Source organism: Micromesistius poutassou (genome assembly GCF_964030765.1).
Source record: "Micromesistius poutassou genome assembly, chromosome: 21".
Taxonomy (NCBI): domain Eukaryota; kingdom Metazoa; phylum Chordata; class Actinopteri; order Gadiformes; family Gadidae; genus Micromesistius; species Micromesistius poutassou.
In genome coordinates this window covers 5,500,595-5,519,193 of record NC_140291.1, presented here as the reverse complement: position 1 = coordinate 5,519,193, position 18,599 = coordinate 5,500,595, and the positions used below count along the sequence as shown (strand labels likewise).

The window sequence follows — 18,599 nt, the reverse complement described above, 5'->3', positions numbered from 1 at the left end:
TTATTGATGAGAGCAACTGACTTATAGTGTCGTACGAGAAAGGGAATTTAACTTGGTAGCCTATACTACTGGAAGTTGAACAGATGAGCCACTAGAACACTCCAGACAACAGTAACCTTGTTCCTCCTACTTAATACTTGTAATAATTAACCAATGGGCCATCTCGCCTTGTCTCTTCAGTTGAGACTTCTTTTGAAGACTTTTTTAGAAAGACAAATAGGCAATAAAGTCAAAGTATAGGGCAGTACTATCGTTTATTCCAATAGAAAATATAGAAAAATACACAAAATATACATTTGCAAAAAAAAAACTATACACCAAATACGTACAATCTTCTAACATGGAATTAGAACCACCTATTGAAAGAATTGGTATTAACATTGTAAAAATAATTCTGGATTTATATGGAAGATTTCATAAATACTTTCTCATTTTGTCATGAAAAGGTTTGACATTTGGATCATAGCTGATTATAATTGTTCTATATTATAGGTGATTTTTTGTAGTTATTGTTTAAACTTTTACAGGACAGTGAAATAAAAACTTACATTACAATTTTCCCAAACTCAACTGAGTTCTGGCTATTATTTACAGTACAGTAATTTACTGTAGTATACCTTTATTTAATTTAGTTTCACAGAGAAACAATCCTATCTCTACTCCACAGTAAGCTGGTGACACCTTAAGCAATGATACATCCCCAAATTAATGAATATGTGAATGGAATGAACAAATTATTCTGAATGTCGACTTGCAGGGACATAAAATGGCTGAAACAAAACACAGCAGAAGGGCGATTTGTTACAAAACTTTAAAAACCGAAGAGATAGTGGTTTAAATCAAGGCCAAATTTCACCATGGAATGCAACACTATTGGGTAAATTTTCCTCAAAACATTAAACTGATTGCTAGCAATATGCCTTCAGCCCAGGGTCGTGAGAGAACTAGCTAGAACACTAAGTAGAGAAAATGTAATGAAAAAATAAAGTCTCTTTTATTGTGTATTGTATACTATTACAAATAATGTCATTAAATATTAGGTAGTATCGTGCCACTATGCATACTTCAGTAAGGAATAACAATTATTTAGAGTCTATCATTTGTGTGTGTGTGTGTGTGTGTGTGTGTTTTTCTGCCTCCCTTTAGTGCATGTTTGTGTGTGATTCCAACTTGTCCACATGTGTGTACTGTATCACTTGTCGATGTCTGGCAGGCGTGTTTTTGTCACTATCAGGTGTTTGTTTGACTGTGTGTGCGCATCTGTGGCTCGTGGGTGTGTGTGTGTTTGTGTATGTATCTTTGGCTTGTGGGTGGGTGTGTGTGTCTGTGTGTGTATCTGTGGCTTTAGGAGTCTGTGTGTGTGTGTGTGTGTGTGGGGCTCAAGGGTGCTGGTTTTTCTCAGTGTTGCTGGCAAGTATGGAGGGTCCTGGCCGCCTTGTGCATCCGGTGCTCCTCGGCTCCTCTTTGCGTCCGACAGGCTAACCCCGCCCCACAGTCGCACCGCTGGAAGATCTCCAAACCAAGCGTACCTTTCTTACGGTGTTTCGTACAAACCTGGAACCACAAGAACAGCACATAGGAACTAATGTTAGAAAAAAAAAAAAAAAGTACATTGGACGACCCAAATCAATACTTTGCAGACTTTGTGTTTGTATTAATGAGTGCGTCAGTGTGTGTGTGTGTGTGTGTGTGTTCTAGCTCGCTGCTCACCTGGCCTTCTCTGAGCACGGGTTTGCAGATCTTGGACCAGAAGTGTCGCGCGCAGCACAGCCCCTCAGAGCAGTCGGTGGTCCGCAGACACCGCTCGCCCTCCAGACCTGCAGGAGAAGAGTCGGCAGTTAGAATACAGTCCGCCGCAAGCTACAGCCATGACGTCTACGTCAAAATAACCACAGAAAAGACCATAGAAATAGCTTTATGATGTGTATAGGCAGACCCACCTCTGGTTGAGGGGTTCTGGGGGTCCTTGGTGGAGGTTGAGTGTGTTGTGGCGTTCTGCTCGTCTGGTCTGTTCTCCTGGCTGTTCATGCTATGGCCACTAGCCCCGTGGCTGGTAGGGCCATGGTTGTTAGCCCCATGGTTATTAGCCCCGTGGCTACTAGCGGTGCTGCTAACGGTAGCGCTGGGCTCCATCTCCTCTACCGTGAACTGCTGCACGATGTCCGAGTCCATGGGAAGACACACACCTGAGGGGGGGAACAGGGGAGGTGAGGAGGAGGAGGAGGAGGAGGAGAAAATAGACGTGAGTAGGCCTACAGGGTACAGTGGCGTACAGGAAGACCCAACCCAAATAATTGTGTGTGAACACACATGCACGCACACACACATATAGGCTTCACACACATACACTTACCTGGTGCCTTTTACATCAAATTATAGAACTGAGTAACACTGAGTAAGCTTTATATGTATTATTCTATTTTATTTTTGTTAATATTCCTATATAAAATGTGAGTTTATAAATTCCAAAAACCTTAACATGTTATTTTATCTTTTGCGTGCCATTACAAACTAAAAGGCTCATTGAGTCAAATCATTCAACTTTAGACAGCGCGTTCCATCTTACCGTTGCTGCACTGGTTTCCTTGGCAACACATGGCATCGCGAGCACATCTCTTCCTGCGCCGCTTGCACGGCAGACAGGCCCCGCGCGAGGCGTAGCAGAAGCCGTGCTCCCCGCACTCGTCATCCGCAGAGCAGGCCAGCGCCTGGCGGGAAAGATTTATGTTATCTTAACGTCGAAGGTTGGTTTATTTTTTCATAACCCTAACGCCAATTAGACTAACTTTACAACATGGTCTACCAACTTTGAAATTATCTAAAGTAATACAAACAAAAAAAATTATAATTAATAAAGTGAAATTACCTGAATGGGATCAATCAGTAAGTTGTGATGCCCTCCGTCCAATAAACCGAACTCGTCAGGACTTGAGCTCGCGGCGTGTCCCGCACCGTGAATCGGTGTCCCCGGTCCAGGTGCAAGGTTCTTAATCGCATTGGAGTTGACCATCAGAGATCCCGAACAAAGTGCACTCAGGAACATCACCGGCAGACACGCCGTGGCGAGGAACACCGACGAATGAATCATGTTTTCAAGAGAGTTGACTGTTCTGATGTATTATTTGATATAAATCCTTGTATTTAAGGACGAGGTAGCCTATTAATCTGTCGTAGTGTCGCACCAAAATGACCCAAATAGATCCTTCTCTTGTAAACGCGTTTTAAACGCTCAAAAATGGAAATCCAATACTTTGTCGACGGTTCACCGCTCGGTTTGTGACCTCAAACACACACACCGCTCACCAGTGACTGACTGATGTTGAGGAGCTGCCGCTGCTTTTATACCCGAGCCCAACTGTTTGTTTTCCCGCCCCCGGTCATGTGTAACAAAAAGGGGGAGATGAAATTTCAAAGGGACACGGCTCTCGTCGCAGCGGGTAGGCCAGCTTGGGATGACCAATACACACACACGCACGCGCATGCTCGCGCTCGCACACACACACACACACACACACACACACACACACACACACACACACACACACACACACACACACACACACACACACACACACACACACACACACACACACACACACACACATAGATACGATGAATCATTGGCCCGGACAGGAATCTATCTTAACCAAATGCCCGGCAGTGTTTGTGTGCAATTATCCCCCAGGATCCCCGGCGTCTTAGATCAAAGCGGCATTTGAGTTCCTTAGCCTGAAGTCTCATCTATTTCCAGTGTTGTTCATATGTTGATATGGGTCATATCACAGCAGGTGTATCCATGCGCCAAGTAGGCATGTAGCCTACATTTATATTGCATCTAAGGTCCAGGTACGCTTTCGAGTTGTATATATTTTGCCGAATTGGTATAATTCAGTGGTTATATGAAGCCCAGATTCGGAAAGGCCACGGTCTTCCTGCGCGTAAAATAGGTGCGCTGGGCTTTTACGCACAGCAAGCATCATCACCAATCATCAATAAAAACGTGCGGTTCGTGCGTATATAATCTTACAACGAATAGTCAACCTAAATCAGATGTAATATGTTGCTTATAGCTCGTCATATCGATCGTCTATACAGAAACGTAACGCGCGTATGTGTTTTACTTTTATTACAATTGGAGCCTACTGCCACGCAACGCGTAGATTGGTGACAGGTAGGCCTACCTAGTGGCACAGCCGGGCCGACAGACAGTCCTTAGTGGTCCTTAATGGGTGATCATTCAGTCGGCCCAATCACCCATTAGCATCGTTTGATCCCTAATTGTAACGGTGGGGGCTTTTGAAATGCACGGGGGTGATTAGAGCCGCGCGGCGAAGATCAAAGGGTCACCCCCAAAAATATGCAAATGTTTAAACGGTTGAGGAACTTCTAAAGGTTTTTTGTTGTTGCGTGCAATGAATGCGGTTTAATTATTACTCTTCAACGAGGAATTCCCATCCGCAGTGACCTCGTTTTTGTGTCCTGCTACAAATAGTTGGCTATTAATAAGGACTTCGGGAGGAATTTCTGAATCAAAGCCAATGGGCTGGAAAAAAAAACAAAACATTTTTTAACTGCATCTCATGACGTAGCAGGCCTATACAATACCGAACAGTACAAACACATATAACTACACAGGCCTACAACATTTTTTTTTTAGCGGGAGAAGGACTTAATGTGTGGCAATAATCTGGAGCCTTGTTTTTCTATTATCTTCTATCTACTGTCTAACACGTTAAGTAAGCAGAACCTCGATGAGTCAACAGTTGCCCACCTCCTTGTCTGCTACGCGAGTGTGCTAGGGGTCGGGACCCCCTCCCAAAGAGCACACACAGGGGTCTTTTGATGTCCCCCAGCAGAGCTAGCTCGTTACAATGGGACACTATAACAAGACAAACCTTCAGCGCACTTCATTAGCCATCCATCGGCACACATGTATCCCAATCCCTTTGTGTCCGCGCCGATGTTTTAATTGTGCAGCCGAAGGCCTGCAGTGGGTAAACCAGCTTTGGTGTTAAAAAAAAGACCCCTTTGATGATCAAACGGGGGTCGACCTGGCGGTTCTAATCGGTGCTCGGCGAGTACCCATACACCGGTCCCGTTCACACCAAACAGCCCCGTTTTCTTATCATCGGCCCCTTATTAGTGAACTGCTTGATACTGATTCAGGCGTTTTCCTTTTTTTTTTTTTTTACAACACACATTTCGAAACACAAAAAAAACAAAAGGGGCTTCTTCGTTAACTACAGCAATAGAAAACTTTTTAGACGCCAAAGAGAGGCAACAATGACGAGAGATTTGTTGATTGCTGCTTTGAAGCAGAGGACAACAACGATGAGTCGAATGCGTTTGGAAGAATGTCTTGTCTCCCTTTGTGGCCGGTTGCTAGGAACTGCACGAGATTGGCCGCAGAATCCCGCGATGTCTGCCACTCGAGTTGAGTCGTCTGTGTTCGTCTGACAAGAACATAATACAGCAAAGTGCGCTTGTGATGAAAGAAACGACACTAGTCTGCACTCCTCATAGAGCTGCAGCTGGTTTAGATGTCAGGGAAGGACATCTCTGGAGTTTGACCGTTTGAAAACTTTAATTAGCTGATTTGACAAAGTAAAGTAGACCTACTAAAGCCTCAAGTAGGCCTACATGCTGTCTAAAAAAATAATCATGTACAATTATAAATGTATAGTGCATATCAAGGAAATACATACACCATACAAATAAGAAAATCGTAGAGTAAACAGAAACCATACATTGGGTAAAAAACAACAACTATGAACAGAAGGAATAAATAGTGATCAGATCACTGATATTGTAGCCTACTTATGACCAATGAGATATTCATTTATACTTAATTTGCAAGAAAAAGGGGCACATTTGCCATAACATTTTACGTTTTAAGTTTATTTCTATGTGCACTTAATATATGTATGGAGAAAGAGAAACAGAGGCAAAGGGTATAGTATATATATAATTTGTTACTCTCATTTCTCATTTGTTGCTGTTATTTTTCTGATGATTTTTCTGAAGCATATGCAAAATCCAAGGGCTAAATTACTGCATGCATGACAACATTGTTTTACCTTAACATTCTTTGTAAAATACTAATTATTTCTGTATAAATCTGCATCTAAACCGCTTGGTTGTGACTGACTCTGGATACGTGAGGTGCTGTAGCATGATGCTATATAATGTAACACAATATTAACTTCTTCTGGGAATCCTATTTTAAAATGTGACCGCTTGCCAAATTAAAGCCATGGGCCGAGATGCAGCGAAGATAAGTGAACGTGTGAAGGGTGTGTGAGGGGGAAATTAACGCAGTAAAGGCATGAACAAATGAATGAATGACATATTCAACAAATTAGGAAACACACACACACCCTATGCCCATTAGGTGTCTTTATCCTGCAGTGTTAAATTAAAGCCACTCTTTGAAGTTCTGTAATGAAACACTGGGTAAACATAAGTACCAAGTGTTGGAACAGATGAAGACCACCACTGCCTCATGACGGCCCTCCATCTTAGATTAGGGGATTCATCAGAGATGGAGATGGGGGGGGGGGGGTAAGTAAGGAACACTTACTGTTGTGGACGGGGGACCGAATGAAATGTTTGTCTGTTTATCAAAGGCAGCCCTAATGGGGAAATTAGCATGTAATAGACTTCAATGAGAGGAGCAGCTTTGTGGATTCAGAGGATTCAACCCTGTTTACTGAGGGCTTCCTGTGGAGCGAGGAGACTACATGGGCTGATGGTATGGATTGCCTTCTCCTTCTAGAACTACTGCTACTAATGGAGGATTAATAGGGCATTAGAAAACATCACTCAAAGCTTTTTTTTACATTGATGCAAATGTTTGTTTGTGGAAAATGCAGATATTGATTTTTCAAAATACGCAAATTACGAATGTTAACGGTGCAGGCCTACCTTAACAACCCCCCACTCGGTTTGATTATGGTCTAATTCAGGCTGTGTCTAGCCAGAGCCCAGATCAACAGTGGGAAAAACATATGTACATGCATCCTTATCCATTAATTGGTTCCGTGCAAATAAAAACAAACCTGATGCAGTTTAGTTTCGAAAGTTAGAGATTCTTTATTGTAAGAAAAAGGTTCATATAGAAATGGCTGGACAATAGAAAAGCAGCAGAGGTCAGACACACTGAATTACAACACCTGTGTTTAATGCCAGCATGCCATGCAATATCGCTATCACACAGGCACATACACACACATGGGGTTCCACTCCAAAGGGAGATATCAATCATGGGAAAATACAGTCGTCTATACTGCTGCCAGCAACAATAAATACAGCTGTGGAAGATACAACACTTCAGGTTTTCCTCATGAAGGTCAGAGTTCACTGTACATATTTATCCCGTTGGAGAGAGGAGTTTTGGATATCTTAGCCCATCTAACCTTTCTCCAGTGTTCATTGACCTCCCTTTTGTTATATTATATTAGTTTGGAGCTTGTTGGGTGGGTGGGGGGGGGGGAAGGGTGAGTGTGTGTGTGTGTGTGTGTGTGTGTGTGTGTGTGTGGTGGGGGGGGTATGGGCTGGGGGTGAGGAGGTTGTGTGTGTATGTTTTACATCTGCTAGATGAACATAATGTAGTCTTGCCTATTCATTTCCTATGACGGTAATTCTACAACCAGAACACCACAGGTGTGATAAAAGTTGACTAAACCATTCAAAATTCAATTAAAGTTGTCTTATCAGCAATTGTTTATGTTCAAATGCCTGGAGGAAAACACAAGGTCTTGAGGCAATCAGATGAAAATCCCAATATGGATGATTCTGCATAAGTTACAACTTATGCTAAATCATCGATCTGATTCGACCCGAACACTGCAGAAGGTTAAAAAACCAAATACAAACTTGCCACATAGGATAAACACAATTTTAGGATGAAACCCTCCATGTATATTCCAAAACTATGACCCCAAAAGTATCCTGGGTTTGAGAGTGATTGCTTTTTCTTTTTTTTTTTTTACTGCACAGACTGTTAAAGAGTAACAAAGACGAAACCACCAATGTCACAAACCAATAGCGTTGAGATACAGTGGCCGCGTTGGCGTATTCTCACTAGAGGCGGCGCTGTTGCTCAGGATGGATTATTACTATTCGGTTTAAAAGGTCTCAAACCAAAGATTCCAGTATCCCAAAAAAAGATTCCGGCTGACCAATAACTACGTGCTTTCCCACTTTAAACGAAAAACACTAACAAATGGTACAACACAAGGTCATTTATAACAGAAAAAGCTCAAACAAATCCAATCTTTCAGGGACAACGGGAGACTGTTCTGGAAACGTTATCTCGTTGCGAGGAAACTCGAGGACTCCCAGTGAACTGACCGTAATGGGGGTAAAATACGCCACCGATAAGGCACTTCACAATGTCGCCAAACTGAAGATGACAAGGTCAGAAAACGGTTGCAATCTCACAGTCATGCACGAGTTGAGTTGACCTGGTAGGAGTTGTTTAAGATTTTTTATTTTTTTTAATAAAGTAAAATACAGCAGGATTTTGAGGCCCTTCTACCAGGTCGACCACTGTATTTGACAACTATAACGACAGGGTTTACACCATCAACATAAGAAGTTCAGCATTCAAACAGTACAATGTGTCTTTATGTCATAAACAATTTCCCCAATATAACCAAATGACACTCAAAAAGTCACTTCATTGTACAAATACAGGTTACCACAAAATATCATCACAAAATCAGATTCTACATAAATATTTAAGATTTGGTTAAAAATATCCAGTGAGAGTTGAACTGTAACAATAGTACAGTCTTTATGTTAGAGTTCTTGGACGGCCGTTGAGGTTGAACAACTGTATGACTCTTCATTAAAACAAAAAGTATTTGGGCTTGGTGGGTACTTGTGCCAAAGCGTTTACACAAGAACAAGAATATAACTTTAATTAACTCTTTGGAATAAGGACACTTTGTCGACTTGTCGTCCAGAGAGGGAGGCGTATATGTCCGTTCTACTCTATGATTGTTTTGTAAAGTCAACAAAGCTGACCATATCAGCAATTATTGGGCAAAGTGTGGCGGGTCTTTTTAGGCTACGGCGTAACTCTGCCCTCTAGTGGAGAGAAGTAATTAATTGAAAGCAAGCATAATTGAGCATTTTTCTTCCATACAAACCCAGAAGCTAAGTTATTATTAATAACGATCAAACATAAGGTTTAACCAATTACATGCAAATTAAATTTCCACTTTTCTAAAGACATATTGTATACATTATACATCATTAGCCTAGTTTGGCACAAATCTCTTTAAATGAACCACATGGAAAATTACGGCATCACAACCTGTAAAACAACTTCAAAATCAAACTTAAATGAAACTGTGATGGAAAATGTGTGATGAACTCTGTGTGTGCATGTGTGGAATGGAGTGTGTATGTGTGTGCAATGGCAAAAATAAACAAAAACACTAACACAATGATTCGTGTAACATTGGGGGTGACACAAAAGGGAATTTTCAAAACAAAATGATAAAGCATTTATCATCTGCCATAACTGCTGTCAAAAGTTTCAATGGCACGCAGCAGCAGCATTGTTAATAATCAGCTGTCCTTTTTGTCCTCTTTGGATTTCCATAGATACTAGGAGCTTTTAAGTATATTTAACAAGAGAGAGAGAGAGAGAGAGAGAGAGAGAGAGAGAGAGAGAGAGAGAGAGAGCAAGCAAGTGTGAAAGAGAGAGAGAGTGAGGGGGAGAGAGAGAATTAGAAGGTCAAGGCATCTTGGTGACCCAGAGGTTAACCCATTGGCTGTTTGTCTCCCAAACAAACCCACTTCAATATGGGTTAGAATGTCCTATATTTGTCCTACACGTTCTGCCTGACTGCCCGTCCATCACACCACCTATCTAATGTGGACCTTGTTTGTCTGTCCAGTATCCTGTTTGTGTTGTAATTGTAGATTGGTCAAGTCGGTGAGACTAAGGCTCTGTTCACACTGTTTTTTTATCAATATCCATATTCTACAACCTTTTTGATGTAGGCTCAGAATGACAATGTTTCAGAAACAATTGCATAAACATCGCCTTTGCTTTGTATCGGTTGATGACCGGCAATGTATAAGCTTCCACAAGAGTTTCTGTTTGGATCGAGAAAGCCTCTCTCTATTCATCCCAATCTCACAACAGTATTGAATTTGCGATTTGATGAGGGATTCAAAACGCTTGTGTAAACAGGGCCTATTTTGCCTAAGTTTGAGGAATAGGTTTGAACAGATGTTCCGTCCTCATAACAAATGCTTTACCACTGTTTCTTTTGCACTGGGTTTCAAGGCAAAAGGGTAAATAAGAATACATCTTAACAAACGTTCTGTAAAATGTTACAGACAGAGACATGCTGTGTAAAGCACTTTTGGGATGCAGTTGATGTTTTAGGAATGAATTTAACCTAACTCGATTCATTAGCTTGAGCCACAAGAGTGTGTGAGCCGCTGTGAGGGGCTGGCTCGGGCTAGCCGCAAGTGGCCAGTATGCTAATCTCCAGAGTGGAACTAACTAGGATGGAAGGTCAGGCTAAAAACAATTCAAACTGTGATGGACAGGACTAACAGCAAAGTTCAATGTGATTGGCTGTACAGGATCTTTTCGCTAGGATGATATCTTCGATGCAGTCCCAGGCAAGATGAAGGCAAGTCTGGGACAGTGACCTCTTCACACGCATAAATGTTCTCCCTCTTGACCAGTGGCCCAGAATCCCCTACCACCACCTTATGGTGGCCACTCAGAATTCTCCGTAAGTACTTTGTTTGGAAAAAAACAAAAAAGTTTGGAAACACAAAGTTGCTACAAAAGTTTTCTTTCCGTTGGGCTGACAGACATTAAAAACTTGTTTGCCGTACCGCAAGGCATCCTCGAGAGCCTTCGCCAAACAGTGCTTCTAGAAACGGGAGAGGGTCTTTAAGCCACTGTTATTAGTAGAGTCAGAAGGTAATCAATGGCGAGGTGACTGTCTCTCTGTCCCAAACGGAGTACCACTCTTTGTGGGAAGGCTGGGGGTAGGGTTTTAGGCTCAATGGATGGAAGTGTGTGTGTGTCTTTGTGTGTGTGCGATAGTGTGTGTGTTTTTGTGTAAGTGTGTGTGTGTGTGTTTGTGTGTGCACAAGTGGAGATGGACTAAGGCCAAGAGGCTTCCTAAAAGTCAGTGTCCCACCCAGAGTTGTCGTCGGGTGGGGGGTCATCTGTGTCTTCAGGGAAACTGTCAAAGTTGCTGGTGTCTGTTGGGGAAGAGACCTTGGGAGCAGCAGGAGAGAGAGAGAGAGAGAGAGAGGGGAGCGAGGAATCATCCTTTAGTTTCACAACACTGAAGCAATCCCGTTAAAAGCTGGTCAATGTTTTGTAAAACTCACATCAGGGATGATAGGAGGGGTCAGGGCCCCCTTCCTCAGCCCCTCCCAGTTAAAGCCTTCAAACCACCTTTTAGATAGGCAGAGAGAGAGGGAGAGAGAGAGAGAGAGAGAGAGAGAGAGAAAATTTTCAGGTCAAGTTCATGTACATAAATGAGTAGAAGAAGAGATTAGATGAGATAAGATAAAAATGTTGGCACTTACTTGTGCTTCTGAATGTCTTTCACTCCATTTTTCAAGTTTCCAAGCCGTTCCGATGGACTGTCTCTGCATTACAACCACACACAAGGACTGTTAACTCATCGAATATACCCTATATATACCCTACCCATCAATAAAGGTATTAAGGCTCCTTGCATTAAAACTATTCATTCATTGTCTAGCTGTGAAATGTCTGATCATTGGTTTTTATGGCCGTTCCTGTTGGGGGTTTGGACCAAAGTCTGTAGAAAACAGGGATTGGAGCACATGGCTTCAGTACATTGGGCAGGCCAGGCTCTACCTGCAGAGCTTCTTGATGAGGTTGGCAGCGTTCTTAGTGATCTTCTTGGGGAACTCCACCATGTCGATGCCCCTCAGGATGATGTTGTAGGTCTTCATGGGGTCAGGACCCGAGAAGGGAGGGCTAGGGGATGAAGGGAGAGGGACAGAGAGAGAGAAATTAATTAATTCAGATGATATGATATATTTTCCATATTATGATATATTTTCTATAATATGATATTTTATACAATCTTATATATTTTCTATGATATGATAGTTTCTATGATATGATATTGTTTCTATGATATTGTATATTTTCAATTATATCGTTTCTGTGATTTGATATGTTTTCTATGACATGATCATTTCTACCTGATATAGTTTCTATGATATGAAAATCGCTTAATGGCAATGACATAAGGTCGATGGTGTGATAGGATATACATATATATAATAGATACATGCATTTTTTGATATGACACAATCTTTACTATGATCTGATATATGCTATTCTATACTATGCTGTACCATGTGGCTATGATCTGATATATGCTATTCTATACTATGCTGTACCATATGGCTATGATCTCAGGCTACACTAGGCTAGCTCGTACCTGCCGGTCAGCAGCTCATACATGAGGATGCCCAGGGACCAGTAGTCTGCTGAGATGTCGTGGCCCTTGTTCAGGATGATCTCCGGGGCCACGTACTCCGGCGTCCCGCAGAATGTCCACGTCTTCTTACCGAAGCCGATCTTCTTAGCGAAACCGAAGTCCACCTGGAAGCAGATAGAGAGGGAGAGAGAGAGAGAGAGAGAGAGAGAGAGAGAGAGAGAGAGAGAGAGAGAGAGAGAGAGAGAGAGAGAGAGAGAGAGAGAGAGAGAGAGAGAGAGAGAGAGAGAGAGAGGTAGGGAGGGAGGGAGGGTGGGTTTGTTAAACTCTGTTGGTAATAGTCGTAACAAAAGGAGTCATATGTCATAGGTGTGTGCATGTAGGTGCGTGTGTGCGTGGTGTGTGTATGCGGGTGCATGCGTACCAGCTTGGCGTATCCCCTGCTGTCCAGGATGAGGTTCTCAGGCTTCAGGTCTCTGTAGATGATGCCTTTAGAGTGCAGGTAGGCAAAGGCCTCCACCACGCATGCTGTGTAGAACCTGGTGGTGACGTCCTCAAACGACCCCCTGGATACACACAGATAGATGGAGATAGGCTTTAGAAATTAAGATTTAGTATTACAATATATTAGATTTGTTGTCACACACATACTTCCGTATGTGTGTGTGTGTGTACACAGATGTGTGTGTGTGTGTGTGTGTGTATGGATGTGTGGATGGATGTGTGTGTATGTGTGTGTGTGTGTGAGTGTGTGTGTGTTTGTGTGTATGTGTGTGTGTGTGTGTGTGTGCGCGTGTGTATGGATGTGTGGATGGATGTGTGTGTATGTGTGTGTGTGTGTGTGTGTGAGTGTGTGTGAGTGTGTGTGTATGGATGTGTGTGTATGTGTGTGTGTGTGTGTGTGTGTGTGTGTGTGTGTGTGTGTGCGTGCGTGCGTGTGTGTGCGTGTGTGCGTGTGTGTGTGTGTGTGTGCGTGTGTGAGTGTGAGTGTGTTTGTAGGGATGTGTGTGTATGTGTGTGTGTAGCAACCTGTCTCTCAGTATCGTCCACAGCTCTCCACCCAGACAGGCCTCCATCAGCATGTATAGATATTTACTGTCTTTAAACGACCGGTACAACCTGTAAGATAGAGCAATAATCTCCCATGAACAAGGCATGGATTGAACCACTGCATCACTGGAGTGGGTCCGGCACCAGTAGTAGACATGAATGTGATTCTATCGCTGAGATCTCTGAATTGAATTCTGGGTCATTGTTTGGTCATGTTTGTCATGTCAATGTATTCCACTGTAGTGTTTCATGTTTTGTAGCATGTTTCAGAGAGGTGGCTACCTATGTGTCTATACTAAATGGAGGGTGAATATTTAAGATATTGGGTATTCAAAATGGCTTCCCCCGTGTCCTGCATCACATGACATTGTGAACCTGTTGAAGGACAGCGAGTGTCTTACCTGACGATGAAGTCGGAGTGAGCGTCGGTCATGATGTGCTTCTCCGATCGGATGTGCTCCTGCTGCCTCGTGTCCACGATGTGTCGCTTCTTCAGGATCTTCATGGCAAACGTCTTGGCCTCCTCGTTCTTCAGCTGCACCTGAGCACACCAGAGAGATCATGCGTTTAATAGAAATGAACATTATTGTGTCCTTCTGCATGGTCTATGATTCAATTGTGTTAGACATAGGAGGTAATGAATGTGTTTTTGGTTTTCAGTTCCAATGAGCTAAAATAATTATGGACTTTATTATGGAATTATGGAATTATGGAATTATGGAATTGTTTCCTGAACTGAATACCAAGAAATCTTTCAGGAAATGATAAGCCATTCAGTTTCCGAGCACCTCAATTATTATTATCCCCATGAATTGCTCTGCTATATATAACAGTCTGCTATTACCCAGGCCAAACTGTAAACACACGTCCATTGGGCCTTCCAGTCTGCGCTAGCTTAGCGCTCTATAAAGGTACCCGTAAACATGTGTGGCTTCCCTGCCAGAAATGCCTAGGCGAGCTAAGCTTGCCTAGCTTGTAAACATGTGCTAAGAAGGGGACACCCTCTGCGGACATTCAGGCCATTTTTAGCCTTGTGTGCTAATTCAGCAGCAAGCTCTACAAAAAGACCGTCATGAGGTCAGCACGCTATGTCAGAGCATCCTGAAGTCCCCTGAGAGAGAGACATATAGAGAAAGAGAGCAAGAGAGAGAGAGATTCTTTACATGAGGTCATGTGAAAGACCTACTCGCATGACAGAGTGCAGGAGAGTAGGAGCCAGTGTGTGTACGTGTGTGTGTATGTGTGTGTGTGTGTGTGTGTGTGTGTGTGTGTGTGTGTGTGTGTGTGTGTGCACACGGGCATCTGCGAGTGGGAATCAGAGAGTGTGTACTTCCATAAGTAATGGACATCTTGTGTTCCTCAGAACTGATTGACAAGGGAGGGACGGATGGACAAACAATATACAGACAATATACAGTCTTCCAACCAACACAGTTTAACAGTCAAACAGACAGACAGATTGACATGTGGACAGGTGTGAAAGTTATGGGAGAAGGGGGAGGAGGTGTGTGTGTGTGTGTGTGGGAGGGTGGTGATGGGGGGGTTGTTTTCTTCCTCCACGGGGCAGAGTGGCTGATCCCAGAATAACTCGGAAGGCATGATGGGAAATCCTGGCAGGGGAAGCCTTCCTCTTTTCGAAAAAACCCACCCAAGGGCTTCCCCCCCCCCCCCCCCCTCCCTTCCCCCCTCCCACCACTCCTCCCTCCTCCCCTCTCCGCCTTTATCCTGCTAGTCCCCCCGCGAGCATATCGTCTCCTGCTTGCTCTCTCCTTCCCTGTCTCTGTCTTCCACACGTCATTCACCAGCTACTGTATAATACATTTCGCCCCAAACTCTGTCTCAATGAATTCAGGCTGACTCTCTTTATAAAGCAAATAACATCAATCATTATTTTATCTCTCCGGGATTCCCTCCCTCTGGCTCTCCCTCCCTCTCTCTCACTCTCTCTCTCTCACTCTCTCTCTCTTTATATAGCTCTCTCTCTCTCTCTCTCTCTCTCTCTCTCTCTCTCTCTCGCTCTCTCTCGCTCGCTCTCTCTGGAACGTGATCGTAAAGCCTGTCAATCAAGCAGGAGGGAGACCAGTCTGGGTCACGTGTCTGTCGATTCCGGTTACTAGCACTCGTGTGCTAGTGGAAAGTTACCTAAAATTAACCTCTGTCGCAACCAACTGACTGCCGCTCGACCGCCCGTCTCCTCCACCCCCACCTACCCAAAGCCCCTCACCCCAGCCAAGGCCACTGCCATCTCCTTTATCTTTTTAGATTTACCGCAGATTCAAGGTAATGGTATGAGCCATGGGTTTGGTTTCAGGCAATATAAATAGTTTCTGCTGACTAAGTGCCGTAAGTATCCCTCTGCACTGCCTTGATGAGAGAGCAGCCTCTGGCTTCATAAGGTGTGATCACACCATGTCAGATGATATGGGGTGATGGAGATGAAGGGCTGGGAAAAGGCTAAATGGAGGCAGGTAATAAATGGATGATATTAAGATCCGAAATGATCGCGTTTTAAGGTCATTGCAACTTAACCCTGTTTCCAGGGAAGGAGCCGTCTCGATCTCATCGGAAGCAAATAAAGGCCTTCGTTTATTGTATTTTTGCTGACTCAGAGGACCATATGGGTTCAGAATTTGGACAATAGGGGAATCAACTCCTCATTTGCATTACAAGTTATATTCATTGTTGTTGGTGCTAGGGTAGGGACCCAAAGATCCAATTATATTACAGTAAAACATTTCTTTATTCTCCCCCCTATTCATGGAGTTTAAATGTAGCGTGTGCTACAAAGAAAGAAGGCCCCTTTGTCTTTGGTTGCGTCGTCTCTGCTCAAGGGTAATTCAATAATGAACCACTTTGCTTTCGACAAATTAACCTTGCAACCAGCCCTTAACAAATAATTGGACTCTTAACAATGAATTCCCTTTCAAAGAATTTGAAGGGCCGGTTATTGTGAGACATGGAGATAAGTTAAAAAAGAAATAATCATAAGAAATAGTTAATAAAAAAAAGGGGAAGGACGTTACAAATGTAGGGGTTTGATCCAGAGATACTGCGCCCCTGGTCCCTGGGTCTCACGACTACCCGGGGGCATCAACACCAGACTACCACAGGCTATCCATCTAAGGGAGTGTGGTGGCCAGCAGTCTGTCTCTGTGGGCAAGGTCGGGGTTATTACTGGAATACAGAGCAGGACGTACTACTGTACGTGTGCTCTAGCTTCTCTACCTCATTCACGGCCAAGTAAACTGCGTCCAACGAAACAACTTCTGGAGTTACATGATGGACGGATTATCTATGTATGTACAGGAACCGACAGAAATAGTTATGGAACTTGTGTTTTGTAGTTATTTAGGAGAAGCTTGTATCCATAGTGACTTACAGTGAATTCAGATACAGTACATGTCATTAAGGAGCAGGCAGGCATCTTGCTCAAGGATGCCCACAGATTGTGTGACCATTACACTACGCTGCCCGCTATATCCTACAGACAGTAGGACAAACACATAGATGATGATAGTAGTACTGCTCATGATGGTCATTTTCTGTTATCTTACCAGTTCTACACGTCCAAAGCCTCCAACTCCAAGAGTATCGATGATGTTGAAGTCTGTCAACTTCAGGCCGGAGTAGAAGGCATTCTCAGCCTCATACCTGAAAAAAGTTGGTAACGAAAAAAGTGTTAACGAAATAACTTCACACTGTGGAACTTATAACGTCCACGTGTAGACGGTCTTGTTTGACGGCAGTTACTCAGTACCAGCCCCAGTTATACAGTAATATACAATACAGTACAGTTAGTATTTATTCTTTCATAATAAACATCAGAAAATATGAAATGATATTAGCAAAACAATATCGGGCCATAGGTAAGAATAAGCAGATTCTTTAGAGTGGATGTGAATTGTCTGGGCAGTGTGTTTGGAAACAAAGAAGCAAGATGTGACATTATGAAGCAGCAGCAAACAAACACGATGCAGAAACAAAGTGGACATGCGTCAGGGATGCATTAGCATGGGACTGTGGGACTGTGGTTGTACCTGCAACATTTGACCACATGGACAAAAGGGAACTTCTTCGAGGTGTGGATGGAGAAGGAGGTGATGGGGAAGGGGGACGAGGAGGGTGCAGGAGGGAGGCTGTTGAGCCTCTCTCTGTGCCTCCGGATGGGAAGGGGGAGTAGCTCTCTCATTGGACTGTCCACACAGAAAAATACCCTAACCCCCCAAAAAAGTGTAGAATAGCCCTCGGAGAGTCTTTCAGGAATTCAGTCTGAAGTTTAGACTTCAAAGACTTCAAATTTACTGGCCCGGCAAAACTGAGCAACAAAAATAAAAACAGTGCAATATCGTGCGAGAAAAAAATGAATAATTGAACAAATGGACCCACGCAAAACAAAAGCCGAACTAATCACTGGTTACACCGCCTGGTTGTTTGCTCCTTGATACGAAAACATTCTGCATTCCGCCATCTCAACGGAGGCAGGGAGCGGCCATGTCCAGTTGACCAGGTGAGGGTAGCACAGCGGCGGGCAGGGGGGTCGGATGCGATGGTACTGGCTGAGTGTCGACGGGGCCAGAACCTCTGGCTGAGCCCACATGTAGCTGGGGCAGGACGGGGCCGGTGCAGTTTCCAACGGTGGACTGTCAGAATCCACGGCGCGCTGCCTCTAAGCAAGGCATTCTCAAGAAGACACGGAGGTGAAAGTAAAGTAAAGAAAGTATGTTTGAGAATCCTCTCTGGGAGGATGCTGGATGATTTGCGTTGAGTTTCCCTCTGTGGCTCCCTTCTTTTTAGGCAGAAAGCAAGCAACAAACACACAGTAATCCCTTAAGCCGTTGGAAATCAACTTCAGTCACACTGGGGGAGAATCCTCCCTGATATCCGGAGAGCAATATTTCAACAGAAATTTTTCTTTGAGTTCTTTGCGGTTATTCGAGTTGCTGAGTTCGAGAGACTTACGTGGCCTCCTCAAGATCAGAAGGACCAGACGATGCTCTCTGCAGCAGCACAACTCTCAAACTGCTCTTGGTTCAAACCAGCCTGCAGGGGTATAGCTCCGCTGCACTGACACTCTATCTG

General features: G+C 43.6%; 2 protein-coding genes across 4 annotated transcripts in view; both read right to left on the bottom strand.

Moving 5' to 3' along the window:
* Nucleotides 1–1,398: 1,398 nt before the first annotated feature.
* Nucleotides 1,399–3,088, bottom strand: dkk1b (dickkopf WNT signaling pathway inhibitor 1b; the record flags this gene model as incomplete). The annotated part of the gene is made up of 5 exons (XM_084485311.1): nucleotides 1,399–1,554; nucleotides 1,711–1,817; nucleotides 1,941–2,186; nucleotides 2,567–2,708; nucleotides 2,867–3,088. 5 exons carry the CDS (start codon nucleotides 3,086–3,088, stop codon nucleotides 1,399–1,401), a joined length of 873 nt encoding a protein of 290 aa, XP_084341437.1.
* A 4,024-nt stretch (nucleotides 3,089–7,112) lies between these two features.
* prkg1b (protein kinase cGMP-dependent 1b) overlaps nucleotides 7,113–18,599 on the bottom strand; it is a gene marked incomplete at its 5' end in the record, with an annotated part of 120,195 nt that continues 108,708 nt past the window's right edge. For 2 of the 3 annotated variants that reach the window (XM_084485308.1, XM_084485307.1), the window contains 9 exons: nucleotides 7,113–11,263; nucleotides 11,380–11,446; nucleotides 11,581–11,643; nucleotides 11,879–12,001; nucleotides 12,474–12,637; nucleotides 12,895–13,036; nucleotides 13,500–13,589; nucleotides 13,922–14,061; nucleotides 17,075–17,171. In XM_084485308.1, the coding sequence (XP_084341434.1) occupies nucleotides 11,165–11,263; nucleotides 11,380–11,446; nucleotides 11,581–11,643; nucleotides 11,879–12,001; nucleotides 12,474–12,637; nucleotides 12,895–13,036; nucleotides 13,500–13,589; nucleotides 13,922–14,061; nucleotides 17,075–17,171 (985 nt within the window). In that variant the 3' untranslated portion in view covers nucleotides 7,113–11,164. Of the gene's footprint in view, nucleotides 11,264–11,379; nucleotides 11,447–11,580; nucleotides 11,644–11,878; nucleotides 12,002–12,473; nucleotides 12,638–12,894; nucleotides 13,037–13,499; nucleotides 13,590–13,921; nucleotides 14,062–17,074; nucleotides 17,172–17,557; nucleotides 18,529–18,599 lie in introns of those variants that run through there. The other variant, XM_084485309.1, reaches the window with a different exon arrangement.